This window comes from Bos javanicus, chromosome 8 (assembly GCF_032452875.1).
Source record: "Bos javanicus breed banteng chromosome 8, ARS-OSU_banteng_1.0, whole genome shotgun sequence".
In the NCBI taxonomy this organism is placed as follows: Eukaryota; Metazoa; Chordata; class Mammalia; order Artiodactyla; family Bovidae; genus Bos; species Bos javanicus.
The window spans coordinates 53,107,156-53,127,522 of NC_083875.1; the positions used below are offsets into that span (position 1 = coordinate 53,107,156).

General features: G+C 39.9%; 1 protein-coding gene across 3 annotated transcripts in view; it reads left to right on the forward strand.

The window, feature by feature from the left end:
• The window catches only part of GCNT1 (glucosaminyl (N-acetyl) transferase 1), a 45,914-nt gene extending 27,292 nt beyond the window's left edge, over positions 1–18,622 (forward strand). For all 3 annotated transcript variants that reach the window (XM_061425579.1, XM_061425577.1, XM_061425578.1), the window contains 2 exons: positions 12,838–12,973; positions 14,213–18,622. In XM_061425579.1, coding sequence (XP_061281563.1) covers positions 14,353–15,639 — 1,287 coding nt within the window. In that variant the 5' untranslated portion in view covers positions 12,838–12,973; positions 14,213–14,352 and the 3' untranslated portion in view covers positions 15,640–18,622. The remainder of the gene's footprint in view (positions 1–12,837; positions 12,974–14,212) is intronic.
• Positions 18,623–20,367: the final 1,745 nt, after the last annotated feature.

Sequence of the window (20,367 nt, forward strand, 5' to 3'; positions counted from 1 at the left end):
AGGTGGGTTGTAATTGAGGAAGCCTCTGTGGATCCTTTCTTTTCCTCTAGGAGGACTTAAAGCTTTCCTCTCTGAAATAGTGCACACTGGGGTGTATTTCATGGGTCCTGCCAAGCCTGTGTGCAGAAATGGTAGGTTTTAGTTCTTATTTTAGGCCATCAGCTGCCTAGCCTCAGGGGAGAAAATGATGACAATTGAGAACAATGAATACTATTTCCAGGCATGAATGAAATGCAAAAGTTAGTTATTTAAATGACATTTTGTCCTATAGTAGTATAATGAGTAAATGGAAAAAATTTTCTGTAAAACTTTTCATGTTATTGATTCAGGCACGCGTGCTCTGTCGCTCACTCGTGTCCAACACTTTTGTGACCCTATGGGCTGTAGCCTACCAGGCTCCTCTGTCCATGTATTTCCAGGCAAGAATACTGGAGTGGGTTGCCATTTCATACTTCTAATTCAGGCATGGAGAACCTTTTATTTATTTTTCTTCTGTAAATGACCACATGGATGAAACCTTCATCTCATTTAAATTAGGGACAGGTCATTGAGACTTCCATTAATTATATTTACTATGTACTTCACAATTTTATATAATTATTAAATATGTTTTGATGTGAGATTAAACAGTTAATGAAGATGTAAAAAGGCAAAAATGTTTTAATAATTATTTTATTTACCAAGACTTGAGAATATTAATTTATACTAGTTATGTTTAAAAACTCATTGACTATCATTATAGCTCTTATTTTATCACCACCTTTAAGACTAGAAAAATGTAGCCTTTATGTTAATCAAAGTTTATAAATGCACATTGTTTGAAAAAGCAGATATATCCACAAGAGTGTAACATCAAAGCTCTTAGACCTATCAAAGGGCTTAGATTTTACCCTACTTGAAAGCTAGCAGATCTGTCAGTTTTCATGGATGCTTGCAGAAGACCTAAGATTCCTGGGCCAAACACAAGGCATAGTTTAGTACCTATAGCAATAACAGAGCAGAGTATTGGCATTTTTCATGTAGGTTCTTAAGTCCTAGTTCCCACAGGGCAGTATGAACATAGCTAGATGATAATCTGCACAGAGAGTGGGTTGCATTACAGGGAAGGAACCCTGAGCTTAGGGAACCTGCATCTTTTATGGTGGGCCATTGAACGTGCTTCCCCTTTGCTCCCAGAGGTATTGCATTTATTATCCCAACAGTAAGCAATGGCACCCCACTCCAGTACTCTTGCCTGGAGAATGCCATGGATGGAGAAGCCTGGTGGGCTGCAGTCCATGGGGTTGCGAAGAGTCGGACACGACTGAGCGACTTCCCTTTCACTTTTCACTTTCCTGCATTGGAGAAGGAAATGGCAACCCACTCCAGTGTTCTTGCCTGGAGAATCCCAGGGACGGGGGAGCCTGGTGGGCTGCCGTCTATGAGGTCTCACAGAGTCAGACATGACTGAAGTGACTTAGCAGCAGCAGCAAGCACACTGGCCCTTTGCTAGTGAGGGAAGCACTGTCTGTTTTTCAAGGCTATTCACTGCACAAATAGCCTTAAAAAAAACAGTCCAGAATGAAAAGGCAGTTAGTACCTCACCTGCAAGATGTGCAGAAATATGAGGGACCCATGGACAGTTGTCTCTTAACAAAAAGTTGTAGTTATGAAAAATAATCCTTTCTCAGTGCCCCCCAAACTTCCTACTCCCTAGAATCCCAGTGTCCAATAAAAATAGGATGTGAGCCACGTGTAATTTTTTCTTTCTTTCTCTCTTTTTAATACATCACTTTTTTTTTTTCTTGCCCTCATGGCTTGCAGGATCTTAGTTTCCCAACCAGGGATTGAACCCATGCTCCCTGCAGTGAAAGTGCAGAATCCTAAACACTGGATTGCCAGGGAATTTCCCCAAATAGTTTTGATTTGAGTTTAGTTGAATTCAAGGATGCAGAACTGACAGATACAGAGTCCATAAATGTGGAGTGCCAGCTGCATAATATAAACTTGGGGGGCTAGATTGTGTAGGTTTGAATGTTAGCTATTCCACTTACTAGCTTTGTGACTGATACTGTGATTTATAATCAATGTATATTTGTTTTTCTGGTCCATTTCTGGCACAGAGCTCCTGTAAAACCCTTGCAATGTCCTAAGTGATGAGAGCAACAAAAATTGTCTATTATGTTGTTGAGGTGACCCTTGGATCCCACCTGAAGATGGGGGTTGGTTGCAGGAGGACCAACCAAGTGATTAGAGGGTGGGAACTTTCAGTCCCACCCCCTACATCCCTACCGCTCATCTCTGGGGAGGAGAGAGGGTCTGGAGGTTGGGTAATGGCCAGTGATTTAATCAATCACGTTCATGTAATGAGACTTCCATAGAAACCCAGGACAGCTTGGTGCGAGTGTGGAGATTTGCAGAATGGGGCTCTCAGAGCATGGAAGCTCTGCATCTTTTTCCCATTCCATGCCCTGTGCATCTCTTCCATCTGGATGTTCACCTGTATCCTTTATCATATCTTTTTATAATAAACCAGTAATCTACTTAGTAAAATGTTTCTTTGAGTTCTGTGAGATGCTCTAGCAAATTAATTGAACCTGAGGAAGGGATTGTGGAAATTTCTGATTTTATAGTCTGAAGGTCAGACTTGGCGAGATTGAACTCTTAAACCATGAAATTGACACTGTCTCTGGTTAGATATTGTCAGAATTCAGCTGACTTGTAAGACACCTGGTTGGTGTCTAGAGAATTACTTGTTGGTATATTCTCCTCCAGTGGAATTTGGATAAGAACTCCTTTAGTGACCTTGGTAGTTATTGTCTTCTGTTTAGAGTTATCCTGAAGATCTTTTTTTTTTTTTTAATTTTATTTTATTTTTAAACTTTACAATATTGTATTGGTTTTGCCAAATATCGAAATGAATCTGCCACAGGTATACATGTGTTCCCCATCCTGAAGCCTCCTCCCTCCTCCCTCCCCATACCATCCCTCTGGGTCGTCCCAGTGCACCAGCCCCAAGCATCCAGTATTGTGCATCGAACCTGGACTGGCAACTCATTTCATATATGATATTATACGTATATCCTGAAGATCTTAAGAGTTGTTTAGGTAAATCCTTTAGATGAGCCCCTTGCACATATTAAGCATTCCAAAATAGTGGTACTGTTTTTATAATTACTGATGGGCTTTGTCTTTTGGTGGTGTGCTTCTTGCAGTAGCCTGCTGAGAAAAGTTACATGCAACTGTATGAAAATGCCTTTATTCCCCAGCAGGTTATATAGAATTCTAGGTTGAAATTGTATTGGTTTCTGCCTTATATTAACATGAATCAGCCATAGGTATACATGTCACCTCCCTCTTGAACTTCCCTCCCACATCCCATTCCTTTTCACCCCTCTTGCCTTCATTATCTTCTTTCTCAGTGGAATGCCTGTTATTTGAATGTTGGATCTTCTGTATCAATTTTCTCATTTTCCTATTTTCCATTTATTTATCTTTCTGCTCTATTGTCTTGGGGCTTTCCTTAACTTTAATTTCTGATTCTTCAATTTAATTTTTAATTTTAGCTATCATACTTTTGATTCTGAGAGCTCATTTTTATTCTCTGTTCCGTTTTCATAGTCTCTTGTTCTGGTTTCATGATTGTAATAGTTTGTCTTATGTCTTTGCTGATAAAAACTCTAGGATTTTTTCATCATTGCAGTTGTCATCTCTTGATCTTAATTTCTCCATGTGACAGAATATTTAATGGGTACAAATTCCTCCCATTGCAGTATCCGTGCCCCCTTGCAGTGTGATTTTGCATCCCTTCCCATCCAGAAGTAAACCTTATTTCCTCTGGAATCATGGCAGGCCTGGTGACTTTCTCTAATGGAATATAACAGATGTGATGTTGTGTATATTCTGCTGCTTAGCCCTTATGAGGCTTTGGAGCTGCTGGGCTCTTTTGGTATGCTGCCCTGTGGCTGCCAGATAAGGAATCTCATCCAGCCTATACATGATGAGAGGCACCCCAGCTAACATTGAGTACTGCATGCAGATGTGAACGAGCTGTATGGAACCCTCCAATCTGGACAGTCCTCTATCTGCATGCAACTGCCTAGGTGAGCCCAGGTAACACCAGAAGGATTGCCCGACCAATTCCAAAAGTAGTGAGAAATAATAAGTAGTTTTTATTTTCTGTCACTAAGGATTGTGGTTGATTATATGGAAATAGTTAACCTGATAACCCCTTCTGTTTGTTTCTGATCTCTTTTGTGTCATGAGCTTTTCTTGGATATCAAGTAGTTTTCTGTTCTCTGAGGCTGAATGAGCTATGTATACCGGCCTGCCGGTATTCTGGAAATGAGGACTTTTGACTTAATTCACTCGTTTTCCGGTTGGTACTCCTGCCCTCAGTTGTGCCTTGTGCCCTCCAGGTCAAATATTTTATTTCATGTTTTCCAAAGTTTTCTGGTGGGGTCAGGAAGGGTGTTTACTGGATTATGAAGAATAGAGGGAGGGGTCTGGGAGTCTTAAGAGTCTTTTAAGTAGATTTCCACTCAGTGGAGTTTTATTCCACTTCGTCCTGCTTCCAGAGGAGTTTGTGTTGCCAACTCTGGAGTGTTTGGAGGGGAGGAATCAGTGGCTGGTAGTGGGAGGGGAGGGCTGGGGGGACTGTGCTGTAGACTGAGTTGCTGCTCAGCTTTCTCTGCTGCCTGCTTCAAGGGGTCAGCTTTCTGATATCTCCCAAGTCAGCTGTCACTCAGTCCCTCTTGCAAAATTTTGGTGCCATTTCTTCAATTTTTTGAGGGGTTTAGTCATTTACTGGGGCTTCCCTGGTAGCTCAGATGATAAAGAATCTGCCTTAATTTTGGAGACCTGGGTTCAATGCCTGGGTTGGGAAGATCCCCTAGAATAGGAAATGGCAACCCACTCCAGTATTCTTGCCTGGAGAATTCCATGGACAGAGGAGCCTGGTGGGCTACAGACCATGGGGTCGCAAAGAGTTGGGCACTACTGAGCAACTAACACACATACACAATCATTTATCATCATTTCATCTTTAAACAGTATGTTCTTTAGGTTGTACTCTCTAAGACAGGATAGTCCTTGCAGCAAGTGTAGAGAACTGGAGACAGAACTCTTCTCTGATATTCCAAAGGGAGAAAGGATAGGTGTTTAATTTCTAGCAGAGGAACTAGTTCACTTGAGAGAGAATTTATTCATTCAACAAACATAACTTTGTGATTCTCTGTGCCACCTTCTGTGCCTGATTCTAGGACATGAGGCTCTGAAGAAGGGAGACATGGGCCCTCTTTCCGCTTCCTCACATCATCTGGTTTTAATTCGTGTAGAAAGCACCCTTTCCAAGGTGCATAGGAAATGTGGTCCAGTCTTATAGAAGGTCCCCTAGTGCCCTTGTTTCCTTAGCTGGATCCTGAGAAAACTCTAGGATGGATTCTACGAGACAACAGCCTGAACTGTAGAGCTTGGAGATGAGGTCCAGGGACCCAGAGAGCTTCTCCTGGTCAATTTGGAGGGGCAGGCACTGTGGGGTCTCAGGAATTCGTTTTAACATGAACTCTCAAGAGAAGCTAGGGAGCTCACCGCAGTGAGTCACAGACAACAGCCAGATAGCGGAGACCACCCTCCAGGAAGGGCACAGCTGGCAAGAGATAGAGATCAGGTACTCCCAGGTGATTCGAGAGCATGGGGGTGCAGGGGGCAGAAAGAACTGCAGTTGGCAAACCCTCTGCCTTGGGATCTTACCTGCTTCCCTCTCCTTCCCTTGGCCATGCTTCAGGGTTGCATTTAGGCACCCTGGCTTGAGTCCCAATCCTCTGAGATCTTACATGACCTTGGCATCAATCACAGTAGTGGGTATTTTGCTCCTGTCACAGCCTCCAGAGACCACAAGAACAATGGTCCTTGGAGCATCTGTGAAATTGAGCTCCAGAGGAGTATTCAGTGGAGCTCGAGGGTGACAACCTAGAATGAAAGCTTCCTGCTGCAGAAGGATCATGGACCTTCATGCAGAAGGATCAGGTCATGGACCCTGATGTATCCATCCAGCTATGCGTTTATGCAGACACACACATGTGTGGACACACACGTGTGTGTACTTCTTTTGTGAAATATTTCCACTACTGAAAAGGTACAATAGGCAACAGGCAGAATTACTCTTATCTATAATAATTTTATTTGGACTTAAACCAGAATTAACTGTGGTGGAAATTGTTGAAAAAAGAGTTTACCTTTTAAAATTCTATTCCTTTCTTTCATTATAGTTGACAGTTATGTCTGTCAGCTTTAACCTTCATAAAGGTTAACAAAGCTAACCAATGCAGAGCTCTTTTTATCTTTTTATTTTTTCTCACTTTTTTGAACTTAATATTAAAAAAAAAAGTATTTGGCTGCACTGGGTCTTAGTTGTGGCACGCAGGAATCTTTGTGGCGGCATGCAGGATCTAGTTCCTGATGAGCAATTGAACCCCGGGGCGCCCCACCCCCAGTGTTGACAGCATGGAGTCATAGCCACTGAACTACCAGGGAAGTCCCTAATTTAATGTTTTAATTGAAATATAGTTGATGCGTGATATTATATAAGTTATAGTTGTGCAATATAGTGATCCACAATTTTTAAAGGTTATGCTCTATTTAGAGTTATTATAAGATATTGGCTATATGCCCTGTGTTGTACAGTGTATCCTTGTAGCTTACTTTTTACCTAATCGTTTGTACTTCTTAATCCCTTGGGGCTTCCCAAATGGCTCAGTGATAAACAATCTGTCAAGCAGGAGCTGCAGGAATGTGGGTTCAATCCTTAGGTTGGGAAGATACCGTGGAGGAGGAAATGGCAACCCACTCCAGTATTGAGGGGAGAATCCCATGGACAGAGGAACATCGTGGGCTACAGTCCGTGGGATCACAGAGAGTCAGACATGACTGAATGAGCTTGCATGCATCTCTTAATCCTTACTCCTATAATGGCTCTCCCCTCTTCCCACTGCTGCTGCTGCTAAGTCGCTTCAGTCATGTCCGACTCCGTGCGGCCCCATAGACAGCAGCCCACCAGGCCCCCCTGTCCCTGGAAGTCTCCTGGCAAGAACACTGGAGTGGGTTGCCATTTCCTTCTCCAATGCATGAAAGTGAAAAGTGAAAGTGAAGTCATTCAGTCGTGGCCGACTCTTCGAGACCCCATGGACTGCAGCCTACCGGGCTCATGGGATTTTCCAGGCAAGAGTACTGGAGTGGGGTGCCATTGCCTTTCTCCACCTCTTCCCACTGGTAACCACTTATTTGTTGTCTGTATTTGTGAGTTTCTTTTTTGTTATATTCACTAGTTTGTTGCATTTTTTAGATTCCACATATAAGTGATGTCAGTATTTGTCTGTCTTCAACTTATTTCACTTAGCATGATGGCATCCAAGCCCATCCATGTTGTTGCTGATGGCAGGGTTTCATTCGTTTTTTATGGCTGAGAAATCACACACAAATGCACCCCCACATCTTTATTATCTGTTGATGGACACCATCTCTGACTAGGAGTCACAGGTGTAATTAGAGGCTGAACAAGAAGATTCTGATCATTCTTAAAGGCGTGTATGTATGTATGTGAATTGTCATGTAAATATGATAAATCCTTTTGCTTCCAAGTTCTGAATATGTTATCATATTAATTTATAGTGAAACATTTATTATTCCCTTTTCCCTCCCTCTTCCTGCTTTGCCTTTCTTTTTATTATTAAAAAGAAATTAAGACTATATCCTGAGCCACATTTAGCTCACTTTGTTACACATTTTTTTCATTATCTTCTCTCTTTTTTAGTTTATACATCTGAACCGTGTGTTTGTTTTCTTTTTGGCTGTTCTAGGCCTCCATTGCTGTGAGCGGGCTTTCTCTAGTTGTGGCAAGCAGAGGCTACTGTTGTGGGGTGCGGGCTTCTCATTGCAGTGGCTTCTCTGTTGTGGAGCACAGGCTTTGGTAGTTGCGGCGTGCAGGCTCAGTTGCTCCGAGGCATGTGGAATTTCCCAGACCGGGGATTGAACACCCGTGTCCCCTACATTGGCAGGCGGGTTCTTATTCATTGCACCACAAGAGAAGTCCTTGTTGTCTTATTTATATGGTGATAGTTCTCTAAATTAAACTAATGTGTGATTGAGATGAATATCATCATTTAGAATTGGGTTCATTTTAAAATACAGAGGCATGTGCTAGTGATATCTAGTAGATTTTAATTTTTAAGTGCCACTCTAGCACTTTTTTCTTTTACATTGTGAAATCTTCTAATGTTTCTTACTTATTCCAATTATTCCAGTCTAGATTTGATGCTCAGTGAGTTGTGGACTTCTCTTACGTGCATCTCCTTATCTGTTTATCACTGTGTAAACAAGCTTGCACTGGGTGGTACCCTTTCTCTCTACTTTATGTTTTTGATTAGCTCCTTACCATTTTGACATGTTGAAGACAAAGAGCACTTGGGAGAAGAATAAAGTTAGAAGGAGGAGGCCTTTGCTTGGAACAGCAGTGTAATTCTAAACACACAGCTGTGGCCAGTTATGTAATGCTGGGCAAAGTACACAACCCCTGTGTTTCAGCACCCATCTCTCCCATTGCTCTGTGCTCCTAATATTGTTTTATTGAATCTCAAGTGAAAAACAGCATTTACATTATTAAGACTGGTGCTTTTCCGAGCCAACCCATGGACTGCATTGTGATATTTTTTTTCATCATTGTGTGATTCTAATTTCTTTGGGGTCAATAATAATTATCTCCCTAACCCCCTTTGTTTGCTTTGTTTTCAAAATAGTTATTACAGATTCACCCCCAAACTCTGCCAGTTGTTCAAATGGGCTTTCAGTATGCTTATTGCCATCAGTTATTCCATTTCCTTTTCTTTCCATTCAACATCTCTCCCACGGCCGTATGCGGGGTTTGTCTGTTGGCCTGTTACACACACAGCCTAAGGTTCCTTTACTATCATCCCGGTGGTATTTCCTTTCCTTACTTCTGGTGTTGTGATACAGTTTCTGATTCTTATGTTGTCTTCCTTCTTGGCTTACAATGTAGTTTTGATGGAGCTCATCAAAGTTCATTGCAGCTTTCTGAAAAAGGATGCAGAAGGGTAAGTATTTTGAAGCTTTTCCTCTCTCAATATATAAAATGTTTTTATTTTACCCTTAACTTACATGATAGTTCATCTAGTTCTAAGAATTCTCATCTAGAATTTAATTTCTTTTAGCACTTTGAAGGCATTACTCCATTATCATCTGGCTTTTTTGTTTGGCTTTTATGAAATATGAAGACATTCTGCTTCTGAATCTTTTTCATGTGGTTTATCTCCATTCCCCCACCCCAGAAACCTACATGATACTCTTTTTCCCCAGTGTTCTGACATTTAGTGTTTAATAAGTACATCTTGAAAGTGAAAGTCGCTTAGTCATGTCTGACTCTTTGTGACCCCATGGACTATTCAGAATTCTCTAGGTCAGAATACTGGAGTGGATAGCCTATCCCTTCTCCAGTGGATCTTCCTGACCCTGGAATTGAACTGGGGTCTCCTGCATTGCAGGTGGATTCTTTACCAATGAGCTGTCAGGGAAGCCCTGAACTATGAGTTCAGTTCAGTCGCTCAGTCGTGTCTGACTCTTTGAGACCCCATGGATTGCAGCACGCCAGGCTTCCCTGTCCATCACCAACTCCTGGAGCTTACTCAGACTCATGCCCATCGAGTCAGTGATGCCATCCAACTATCTGATCCTCTGTTGTCCCCTTCTTCATCCTCTATCTTTCCCAATATCAGGGTCTTTTCCGGTGAGTCAGTTCTTCGCATCAGGTGGCCAGAGTAATGGAGCTTCAGCTTCAGCATCAGTCCTACCAATGAATATTCAGGGTTGATTTCCTTTAGGATTGACTGGTTTGATCTCCTTGCAGTACTCTTAAGAGTACTTAAGTACTTCTCCAACACCATAGTTTGAAAGCGTCAGTTCTTTGGCTCAACCTTCTTTATGGTCCAACTCTTACATGTTGGACCATACTGTACATGGCTGCTGGAAAAACCACAGCCTTGACTAGACGGACCTTTGTTGGCAAAGTAATGTCTCTGCTTTTTAATATGCTGTCTAGGTTGGTCATAGCTTTTCTTTAACGAGCAAGTGTCTTTTAATTTCATGGCTGCAGTCACTATCTGCAGTGATTTTAGAGCCCAAGAAAATAGTCTCTCACTGTTTTCATTGTTTTCCCATCTATTTGCCATGAAGTGATAGGACTGGATGCCATGATCTTAGTTTTTTGAATGTTGTTTTAAGCCAGCTTTTTCACTGTCCTCTTTCACCTTCATCAAGAGGTTCTTTACTTCCTCTTCACGTTCTGCCATAAGGGTGGTGTCATCTGCACATCTGAGGTTATTTGGTATTTCTCTCGGCAATCTTGATTCCAGCTTGTGCTTCATCCAGCCCGGCATTTCTCATGATGTACTCTGCATAGAAGTTAACTAAGCAGGCTGACCATATACAGTCTTGACGTAGTAGTAGTAATGTCAGTTGCTCATTACTGACTGACTCTTTGCAACCCCTTGGACTGTAGCCCACCAGGCTCCTCTCTCCATGGGAATCTCCAGGCAAGAATACTGGGGTAGATTGTCATTCCCTTCTCCAGAGGATCTTCCTAACCAAGGAATCAAACCCAGGTCTCCTGCATTGTAGTCAGATTCTTTACCATCTGAGGTACAGGGAAGTCAAACCAGTTGTTGTTCCATGTCCGGTTCTAACTGTTGCTTCTTGACCTGCATACAGATTTCTTAGGAGGCAGATAAGGTGGTCTGGCATTCCCATCTCTTTAAGAATTTTCCATGATTTGTTGTGATCCTCACAGTCAAAGCGTAGTTAATGAAGCAGAAGTAGATATTTTCCTGGAATTCTCTTGCTTTTTCTGTGATCCAGAAGATGTTGGCAATTTGATCTCTAGTTCCTCTGCCTTTTCTAAATCCAGCTTGAACATCTGGAAGTTCTTGGTTCATATATTATTGAAGCCTAACTTGGAGATTTTGAGCATGACCTTGATAGCATGTGAAATGAGTGCAATTGTGCAGTAGTTTGAACATTCTTTGGCATTGCCCTTTTTTGGAACTGGAATGAAAATTGACCTTTTCCAGTTCTGTGGCCATGTTGAGTTCTCCAAATTTGGTGCAGCACTTTAATAGAATCATCTTTTAGGATTTGAAATAGCTCAACTAGAATTCCATCACCCCTGCTAGCTTTGTTTGTAGTGATGCTTTCTAAGGTCCACTGGACTTCGCACTCCAGGATGTCTGGCTCTAGGCAAGTGATCACACCATCATGGTTATCCAGATCATTAAGCTCTCTTTTTGTATAGTTCTTCTGTGTATTCTTGCCACATCTTCTTAACATCTTCTGCTTCTTTTAGGTCCATACCATTTCTGTCCTTTATTGTGCTCATCTTTGCGTGAAATGTTTCCTTGGTATCTCTAATTTTCTTAAAGAGATCTCTAGTCCTTCCCATTCTATTGTTTTCCTTTATTTCTTTGCATTGTTCACTTAGGAAGGTTTTCTTAAGTTTCCTTACTTTGCGATTCTTTGGAACTCTGCCTTCAGATGGGTGTATCTTTCCATTTCTCCTTTGCCTTTCACTTCTCTTCTTTTCTCAGCTATTTGTAAGGTCTCCTCAGACAACTATTTTGCCTTTTTTGCATTTCTTTTTCTTGTGGATAGTTTTGATCACTACCTCCTGTACAGTGTCATGAACCTCTGTCCATAATTCTTCAGGCTTTGAGATCTAATCCCTTTATCTCTTTGTCACTTCCACTGTATAATCATAAGGGATTTGATTTAAGTCATATCTGAATGACCTAGTGGTTTTCTCTACTTTCTTCAATTTAAAGTCTGAATTTTACAATGAGGAGTTCATGATCTGAGCCATAGTTCACTCCTGGTCTTGTTTTTGCTGACCGTTTAGAGCTTCTCCATCTTCAACTACAAAGAATATGATCAGTCTGATTTCAGTATTGACCATCAGGTGATGTCCATGTATAGAGTCTTCTCTTGTGTTGTTGTAAGAGGGTGTTTGCTATGACCACTGCAATCTCTTGGTAAAATTCTCTTAGCCTTTGTCCTGCTTCATTTTGTACTCCAAGTCCAAACTTCCCTGTTACTCCAGGTATCTCTTGACTTCTTTTGCATTCCAGTCCCCTATGATGAAAAGGACATCATTTTTTGGTGTTAGTTCTAGAAGGTTTTGTAGGTCATCATAGAACTGTTTAGCTTCTTCAGCATTAGTGATTGGGGCATAATAGTTGGGGATGTCTTAATGGTTAAGATGCTTAAGTATTTTAACCGTATCTCTCAATGTTTGCTTTCCATTAAAGATTTGGAGTGGGGTAATAGACAAGACAGTTGAAAGAAGATGAGATAAGCAGCTAATTCAGCTGTAGGATTGTCTTCACTGGGCCAGTGAGCACTGTAAATTCTCACAGCAGGCATAGAGTATGTTGACTTTTCCAATCATATAGGACTATTAAGCTGTTCCTTGGCACACATTTTGGGAAATGCTACCAGAGTTTTCTTTTAAAGTTCAACCTAAATTGCAGGATGTCTTCAAACCTTTAAAATATTTATCCACAAATACAGACTTAAAAAAAAAAAAAAACTGGAGAGAAGAAAATTTTAAGAGAGAGACATCAAGTAGTCATCATTTTGAAGAAAAAAGTGAATATGACCAGCCATCATTTTGAAGAAAAAAGTGAATATGTCGAATTAGTAGACCAGTATGCTTTATGAGTGTGTATGTATACTTACGTGGGCGTATGAATCTCTTCAAAAATTTTTCTTTTTGTTTCACATGTGTTTTTTTTTAAAAAGACTCACGGGACATAACACCACTGCTGGATGCCTGGTACATTTAAGAAACCTGACTGCATAAGAAGCGCTCTACATGGGCACAGGATGTTACCTGGAATCAGAACTAAATGATCCTGACTTTTCTTGATTTTAAATGGTAAAGTCTAAGTACTTTTTGTAATATTATTCTGTACTAATGATGGTCAGTTATTTTTATTTGTATTATCAATATTCACAAATTATTTCCTAAATAAGCATTTAAAAATTCTAGTGCTAATTCTGGTGTTAAAAAGTTTGCAAATCTCTATAAATCTGGTTTTGAGAGAGTTGATAGTATTTGACTTTCTTTGTTAGAACCAGTTGCCAAGTAATAAAATTGACTTTTGAAAATGAAACAGCATCTGTATGTTTGTAAACATTTTCCATAATAAAAGTGGGTTAGGCTCCTGGAATTTGAATCCAGACAAAGAGTCTTTCATAAGTTACAATTTGCATACGAGTGTTGTTTTTCAGTAAGGCTTAATATAACCTGGTATAACCAGTGCAGGAAATACAAAGCTGCTTCTCTGTTTTGGGTCGTGTATATTTTCTCTTCCTGTGGTGGCTGGTATGGAACTGAACAAAGTGATGTCAACCCAAAACAGTTCCAAATCTGATCTGGTTTCACCTGAACTTTTCTGTTCCACTTTGAAAATCCAGTTGACCTGCTTTTCCTTCAGAGATTCTTAGCATCCACAGTCATTTCTGAATGTCTCCTTCAGTGGACCCCACTCCTAAGTTGATGAAGAGTAGAATGGATCTGATCTCTTCAAATATTTGGGGCTGCTGATGCCAACTGATGGACACTAATGGATGTGTCTGGAGAAACCCAGATTAGTAACAATTTCAAGGCAAGGGGTGCTAATTACCACTGGCCCAGGATCAAAAACTCACCAACTGAGACTTCCCTGGTGGTTCAATGGTTAAGACTTTGTGCTTCCACTCAGGGGGTGCAGTTCAATCTAAGATCCTGCATGCTGTGCAGTACAACCAAAGAAAACAAAAAGCAACAATAACCCCTCCCTCCCCTGCAAAATAAACACCAAAACTCACCCTATGGAGAATTCAATAATTACAGCCTAGGTCTTCAACTGTATTTTGCACCTCAATATACCTCAGAGGTAAAGTGTTGATTATAGGATATTCTAGCATATCCTTGTACTCAACTTTTAAAAAAAGATAATCTGGCATTAATACTAGAGATTATGGGTTTCCTTTAACACTTTTCTCGGATTGACCCACTTTGTTTTTGTCTTCTGACCTCATAGCAAAGAGGACACTTTTCGAACCTGATGAGAAGATGTCGTAAAAGATTCTATTTATATATGTGTGTGTCCCCTTTCTATTTTTCTCTTAGTGCTATCGTCCATTTCAAGATGCCTTTGCACTTTTGATAAATGCAAACTGACAAATCTCCAGACCACGACAGAGAGGAAATCAGTACTGCTTGAAGCCTGAAAGACTACCCTTAATAAAGCCAAGTCCCCAATTGTTGAAATGCTGAGGAAGTTGTGGAGGAGGAAACTTTTTTCTTTTCCCACTAAATACTACTTCTTATTTCTTGCTTTTTCGGTGGTCACATTCACTGTTTTAAGAATTCATCAAAAGACTGAATTTGTAAATTTTGGACATTTGGAGCTGTTTGAAGAGAATCCTAGTAGTAATATTAATTGCACCAAAATTCTACAGGGTGATGTAGATGAAATCCAAAAGGTAAAGCTTGAGAGTCTAACAGTGAAATTTAAAAAGCGCGCTCGATGGACAAACTATGACTACATAAACATGACTGGTGATTGTGCTTCTTTCATTAAGAAGCGCAAATATATTACAGAACCACTTAGTAAAGAAGAGGCGGGATTTCCAATAGCATATTCTATAGTGGTTCATCACAAAATTGAAATGCTTGACAGGCTCCTGAGGGCCATCTATATGCCTCAGAATTTCTATTGTATTCACGTGGATGCAAAATCAGAGAAATCCTTTTTGGCTGCAGCTGTTGGCATCGCATCCTGCTTCAGTAATGTCTTTGTCGCCAGTCAGCTGGAGAGTGTGGTGTATGCGTCCTGGAGCCGGGTTCAGGCTGACCTTAACTGCATGCAGGACCTCTACCAGATGAATGCAGGCTGGAAGTACCTGATAAATCTCTGCGGTATGGATTTTCCTATTAAAACCAACCTGGAAATTGTCAGGAAGCTCAAGCTATTGATGGGCGAGAACAACCTAGAAACAGAGAAAATGCCATCCCATAAGAAAGAAAGGTGGAAAAAGCATTATGAAGTCGTGAATGGAAAGCTGACAAACATGGGGACTGACAAAATACATCCACCTCTTGAAACACCTCTGTTTTCAGGCAGTGCCTATTTTGTGGTCAGTAGGGAATATGTGGAGTACGTGCTCCAGAACCAAAATATACAAAAGTTTATGGAGTGGGCAAAAGACACATACAGCCCAGACGAGTATCTCTGGGCCACTATTCAGAGGATCCCCGAAGTCCCAGGGTCATTGTCCTTAAGCTATAAGTATGACACGTCTGACATGCAAGCGATTGCCAGGTTTGTTAAATGGCAGTACTTTGAAGGAGACGTTTCCAAGGGCGCCCCCTACCCGCCGTGCAGCGGCGTCCACGTTCGCTCTGTGTGCGTTTTCGGAGCTGGTGACTTGAACTGGCTGTTGCACGTGCACCACTTGTTTGCCAACAAATTCGACACGGACATTGACCTCTTTGCCATCCAGTGTTTGGACGAGCATCTGAGGCATAAAGCCCTGGAGACGTTAAAACCCTGAATGTTGTAGGCAGTTTTAGAAATATTAATAAGGAGGCAGGAGATCTACCCCCATTTGATTCTTCCGCCTCCAGAATCCAACTGGATTCTTCAAGCCAGAGAAGCTGCATGGTTTCTGCAGAGCAGAGTCAGTTAGAAAGGCTGTATCCTTAAGCCTGGACTTAGAGTTAATGAGAGGCTCGGGCAGGTTGCAAGGCATTGTAGGGGAAGGTAGCTGGAGAAGAGGCTGAAGGCAAGCTAGCCTTTTAAAGAGCTCAGGGACTTTAAACTCAGAATTCTAAGATTTGACTTGTGCCAAAATTACTTGGAGAGCTTTAAATATGAGGGATTTTCCTGATTTGAATAGATTTATAGCAATAACTCAATCGGGATATAATTTATCTTGTAGATTATGTTTGTTGAAAAAGAAATTTGACTGTATTCTAAATGATCTTTTTAAATGATTGACTTTCTGCTGTTACTTTGAGCTATGTTGTGTATCTATATATGCCATCTCAGGGAACTTGAAAAAACGGGCTTGACTGAATGTGAATATTTCTCATTTTTGCTTTTAACAATGTATATGTGTTTTTAAAAGAAAAAGCAGTTTCTAGTTGATTCTGTGAATCAGGTTACTTAAGAAGTTAAGGTATCTTGGGTTGTTATAGTGTCTACAGAGTAACACTCAATTTTTTCAAATGTCTCTCTTCTCCTCCAGTCTCCCCACACCCTGCTATCCAGCTGTATATAAACTAGTTTTCATAGTGACCCATATTACAGCCTCAGTTCTCTTATGTTTGGTAGTAATTGGCCTGTAGAACTAAGAAAGGGTGAAGAGTCATATGTAGACAATTTCTAATGAGTGTTAAAAAGCACCAATCTGTACTATCCCCAGAAATTAAGGATATTGCTCTTTGGATCAGCTTGTGTCCATGCTCCAGACTTTTGCATCCAGCTGCCACTCTGTCACCCTTTGAAAGGAACTGGCTTCCCCACTGCTTGTTTCTTCAAGTTACCGGCCCACTGGTTAGTCCTTAGCTTTTGCATTGTAAGTTCCCTTCTCTCTCAGAACCTATGAGGAGGGGAAAGATGTCTGTTGTACCACCTAGTGTGCTTGAAGGCCTGGGAATCCTAAAGGGGAGCATTAGGTTTGAGACAGATTGTCTCAGTGTTGATATTTTTAGCATATAGTTTTTACTCTACTTTTCACCAAAAGATAGATTTGTGGTTGGTATTGCTATCTCATTTCTAAAAGTAAATGAAGATTTTTTAAAAAGCACCAACTTGGACTTTTTCTAAGGTGATAGCATTCAGCCAAAGATCTAATAGGACATAGGAAGTTTTTATCATTACCTGAGATGTCAAAAAAGAATTAAATTCATGAACTTTATTGTTAAAACTTAGCCAACTTAAATAGTATATGGGAAGTTCATAATATCACACAGTGTTCAGGCATTCAGCTGAGAAAACATTTTGTTCCATAGAGTTAGGAAACAGTTTTATCTTACGGAGAGATTTGTTATACCAACCCTCCTGAATGAAAGTTTCACACTTTGGGAGACTATCATTTGTAAACATTCAAGTCAGTGGATTGCTATGGTTTGCATGATTTAACATGGCAGCCAGTGTTGGACCAAGAAAAATATACCCACATTGAAAATTCAAGACGTGATGTCAATGAGGGCGTTATATGCATAGCATTCTGTCTCTGTTGACTTCTAAACCATCTTGTTCTTTTAATGCATGTTGCGTATCTCTCTCATGCTCTCTTTTAGAAGAAAAGTTTTACCTGTAAGTTAGGCCTTTAAAAAAAAAAAAAACTCTACAACTCGTGATTTTCAGTGACATACTTCATGTCTCTGTCTTGTGTTTTCTTAACTTCACTCGTGGTGTCTTGACTACTATAGACCTTTTCACTTTTTATTTGGAATATTTGCAAAGTTACAGGAAAGCTAAAAGTAATGGTACAGTGAACATTATATAACCTTCACCTGGAGTCACTGGTTGTTAGCCTCGTGCCTATGTGCTTTCAATTGTATGGATTTTTTAATTTAACAAAATTGAAAATTGAAAGTTAAAGTTTATAAATATCTAAAGTTTTTATTCAGAGCAATGCTCTTATTGTAGTGTGACTAAATCTTGTTAATGTTTAAATTGGCAGCTTTGAGGGGTTTTTTCCTCCCCATAGACATAAAAACAATGATTTTAGAATCCATTTCCCCAAGCCCCACACTAAAACTTTGGACCCACCGTCTTTTATGAAACTGTGGTACCTTTTCTTTCTAGAAAGTTTACTTAAATGTGTCTGAATATTACCCTATTGCTAATAGCTTTACAGGGATTATATAGCCATTAGGACTCTTCATTTTATGCTTTTCAACATAACTTAAATGAAATTCATACTAGTGGGACAAAGAACTGGAAGAGTCAAGAAGATGGTTTCAAAAGGAAACCCATACTACATTCAGGAGGAGCAGAAATGTAAGTTCTTTGGCAAATATAAATTACTTAAACTTCTATATGTCAGTTATTAAACACTAATTTCTTTTACTGTCATTTAAGGTCTTTTATAGGGAATTATTAGAAATTGTGTTCCCAAATAAATCCTTAAGTGTACAGAAACTGCAGTTTTTTAAATGGAAGTATTCTAGTTAATGAAGTGCTGATCAAGATTCATGTTAAGAATAAGAGTTAACAAAAATGGTTCTTCCTTGACAGGCGATTACCTAGGCTTTTCTCAGAGCATGGTAACCCACCACTCAGCCTTGAAAATCTACTACTATTGTCTCTAAACATGTGTTGATATTTGTGTCATTCAAGTACAATTTACTTAAATGAAAGAACATACATGGATTTTCCTTTGTAGTCATTTGGTGGAGGAGGAAGGCATGTTTTACTTCATTTCACCAGTAGAGTAAACTGACCTGAACTTTTTTAGTTGGCTTAGAAAAGTAAAAATCATTTCTCATTATGGTAAAAATAAATCAGTAAATGCAAGACTTTCATGACATGTGTGGTTACTGTGGGTTTTACTCTTTTGAATATGAGTATGACTGAATGCATTTGGAAGTAGTCATATCACCATTAAAATCAGCTATTCAGAAACTAGTGCCTTGTCTCCACAAGTTAGTCTTATTTTGTTAGCTACATAAGTTACTACTTTTTTGTTAGCTACAAGCACTCCAATATTAAATTTAGTAGTTGGATCTGATAGTTTGTAACCAACAAGGGTTTTGTGTGAGTAGTTATTCAAAACATAAAAATTTATTCTTTAGGCAGAAATGTCTGAGAGAGAGGGTATTGTCATGGTAAAAAGTGTAACACAGTTTATGCCAAAAGAGCTAGACAGGGAACTTTAGAAGAATGCAGTTTAATAGCCAGTGTTACTTTCTGGGCGTCACTAGCTTCAGCTTATATCTGCTGAGAAAGCTTAGGTCTGCTGAGGAACAGTGACCGTAGATACTAACAGGTTGTTACATGCGGTCTGAATGTGGAGAGCACACCAGAGGGAAAAGGGAAGTAACCCCCCTCCCCAAGTATTGAGTGCCAGCTCCAGATGTCTCCTCACCTGATCTGGTAAACCCTTCTGTGTGCTGTTCATGAATGTCCCTCAGGCATGTCTGACTCTTGGTGACCCCAGGAACTGTAGCCCACCAGGCTTCTCTGCCCATGGAATTCTCCAGGCAAGAATACTGGAGTGGGTTGTCATTCCCTTCTCCAGGGGATCTTCCTGACGCCGGAATCGAACTCTGGGTCTTCCTGCATTGTAGGCAGATTCTTTACCGTCTGAGCCACCAGGCTGACTCTGGGTGCTCTTTAGCCCCATTTTATTTTATTTATTTAATTGGAGTGTAATTTCTTTACAGTGGTTGTGTTAGTTTCTGCTGTACAATGAAGTGAATCAGCTATATGTATACATAATTTTTAGCCTTGTTTTAGATGAAACAGACTCTACAATGTAGCACAGTTGATTAACCTCAGCTCTTTCTTGAAAGCTTGAGAGCGTTATGTATCCTTTTTAAGTCTGCTTGTCAAGGATTTAATTTTAATATATGCTTAAAGTTCTCAGAGCTTGTCATCAGAATATTGATTTACTATTTTTCAGTGTAATAAAAGCCAAACTAGAAATGAGTTATAAGTATTGGGAAAGAAAAGGCTGTTTTCATTAGTGCAGATGATAGTCCAAGTTGAATGCTCGGGAATCTGGACTTGAAATTAATAAGACATTAGCAAATATCGCCACACATGCAAAAACCGGTTTTTCCATATTCAAGCAAAAAAAAAAAAAAGTTGTTTTAAGATGTTAGGGGAATAGGTTATCTTTGATCATGGCAAGAAGCTCTGTAAAATGTATAGACAAACTTAAGATATGTGTGGGACCTGATGAATAAAATACTTCAGTAGATTAAAAAAATTTTTGCTCCTAGCTGGTAAATATTTTAAATATGACCCTTCTGCCCAGATTAATCCATCCTTCAAATATAAGTGCAGTGTCATATTCTCAAAGGGTTGGTAAAATTGTTCTAAATTTCATCCAGAAGGAAAAAAGTGCAAGAATAGCTAAGAATGCTTTGAAAGGGATTAATGAAGTCAACTAATACTATATATAAAGCCATATTTTAAAGATAAATGTTAAGAGAGTATTATAAGTTATAATTAAACTCTCAGACTGAAAACAGTAATAGCCCAGAAATAGATACTGGTATATATAAAACATTGAATAGCAAGCATCGGAACATGGTGAGGAAGA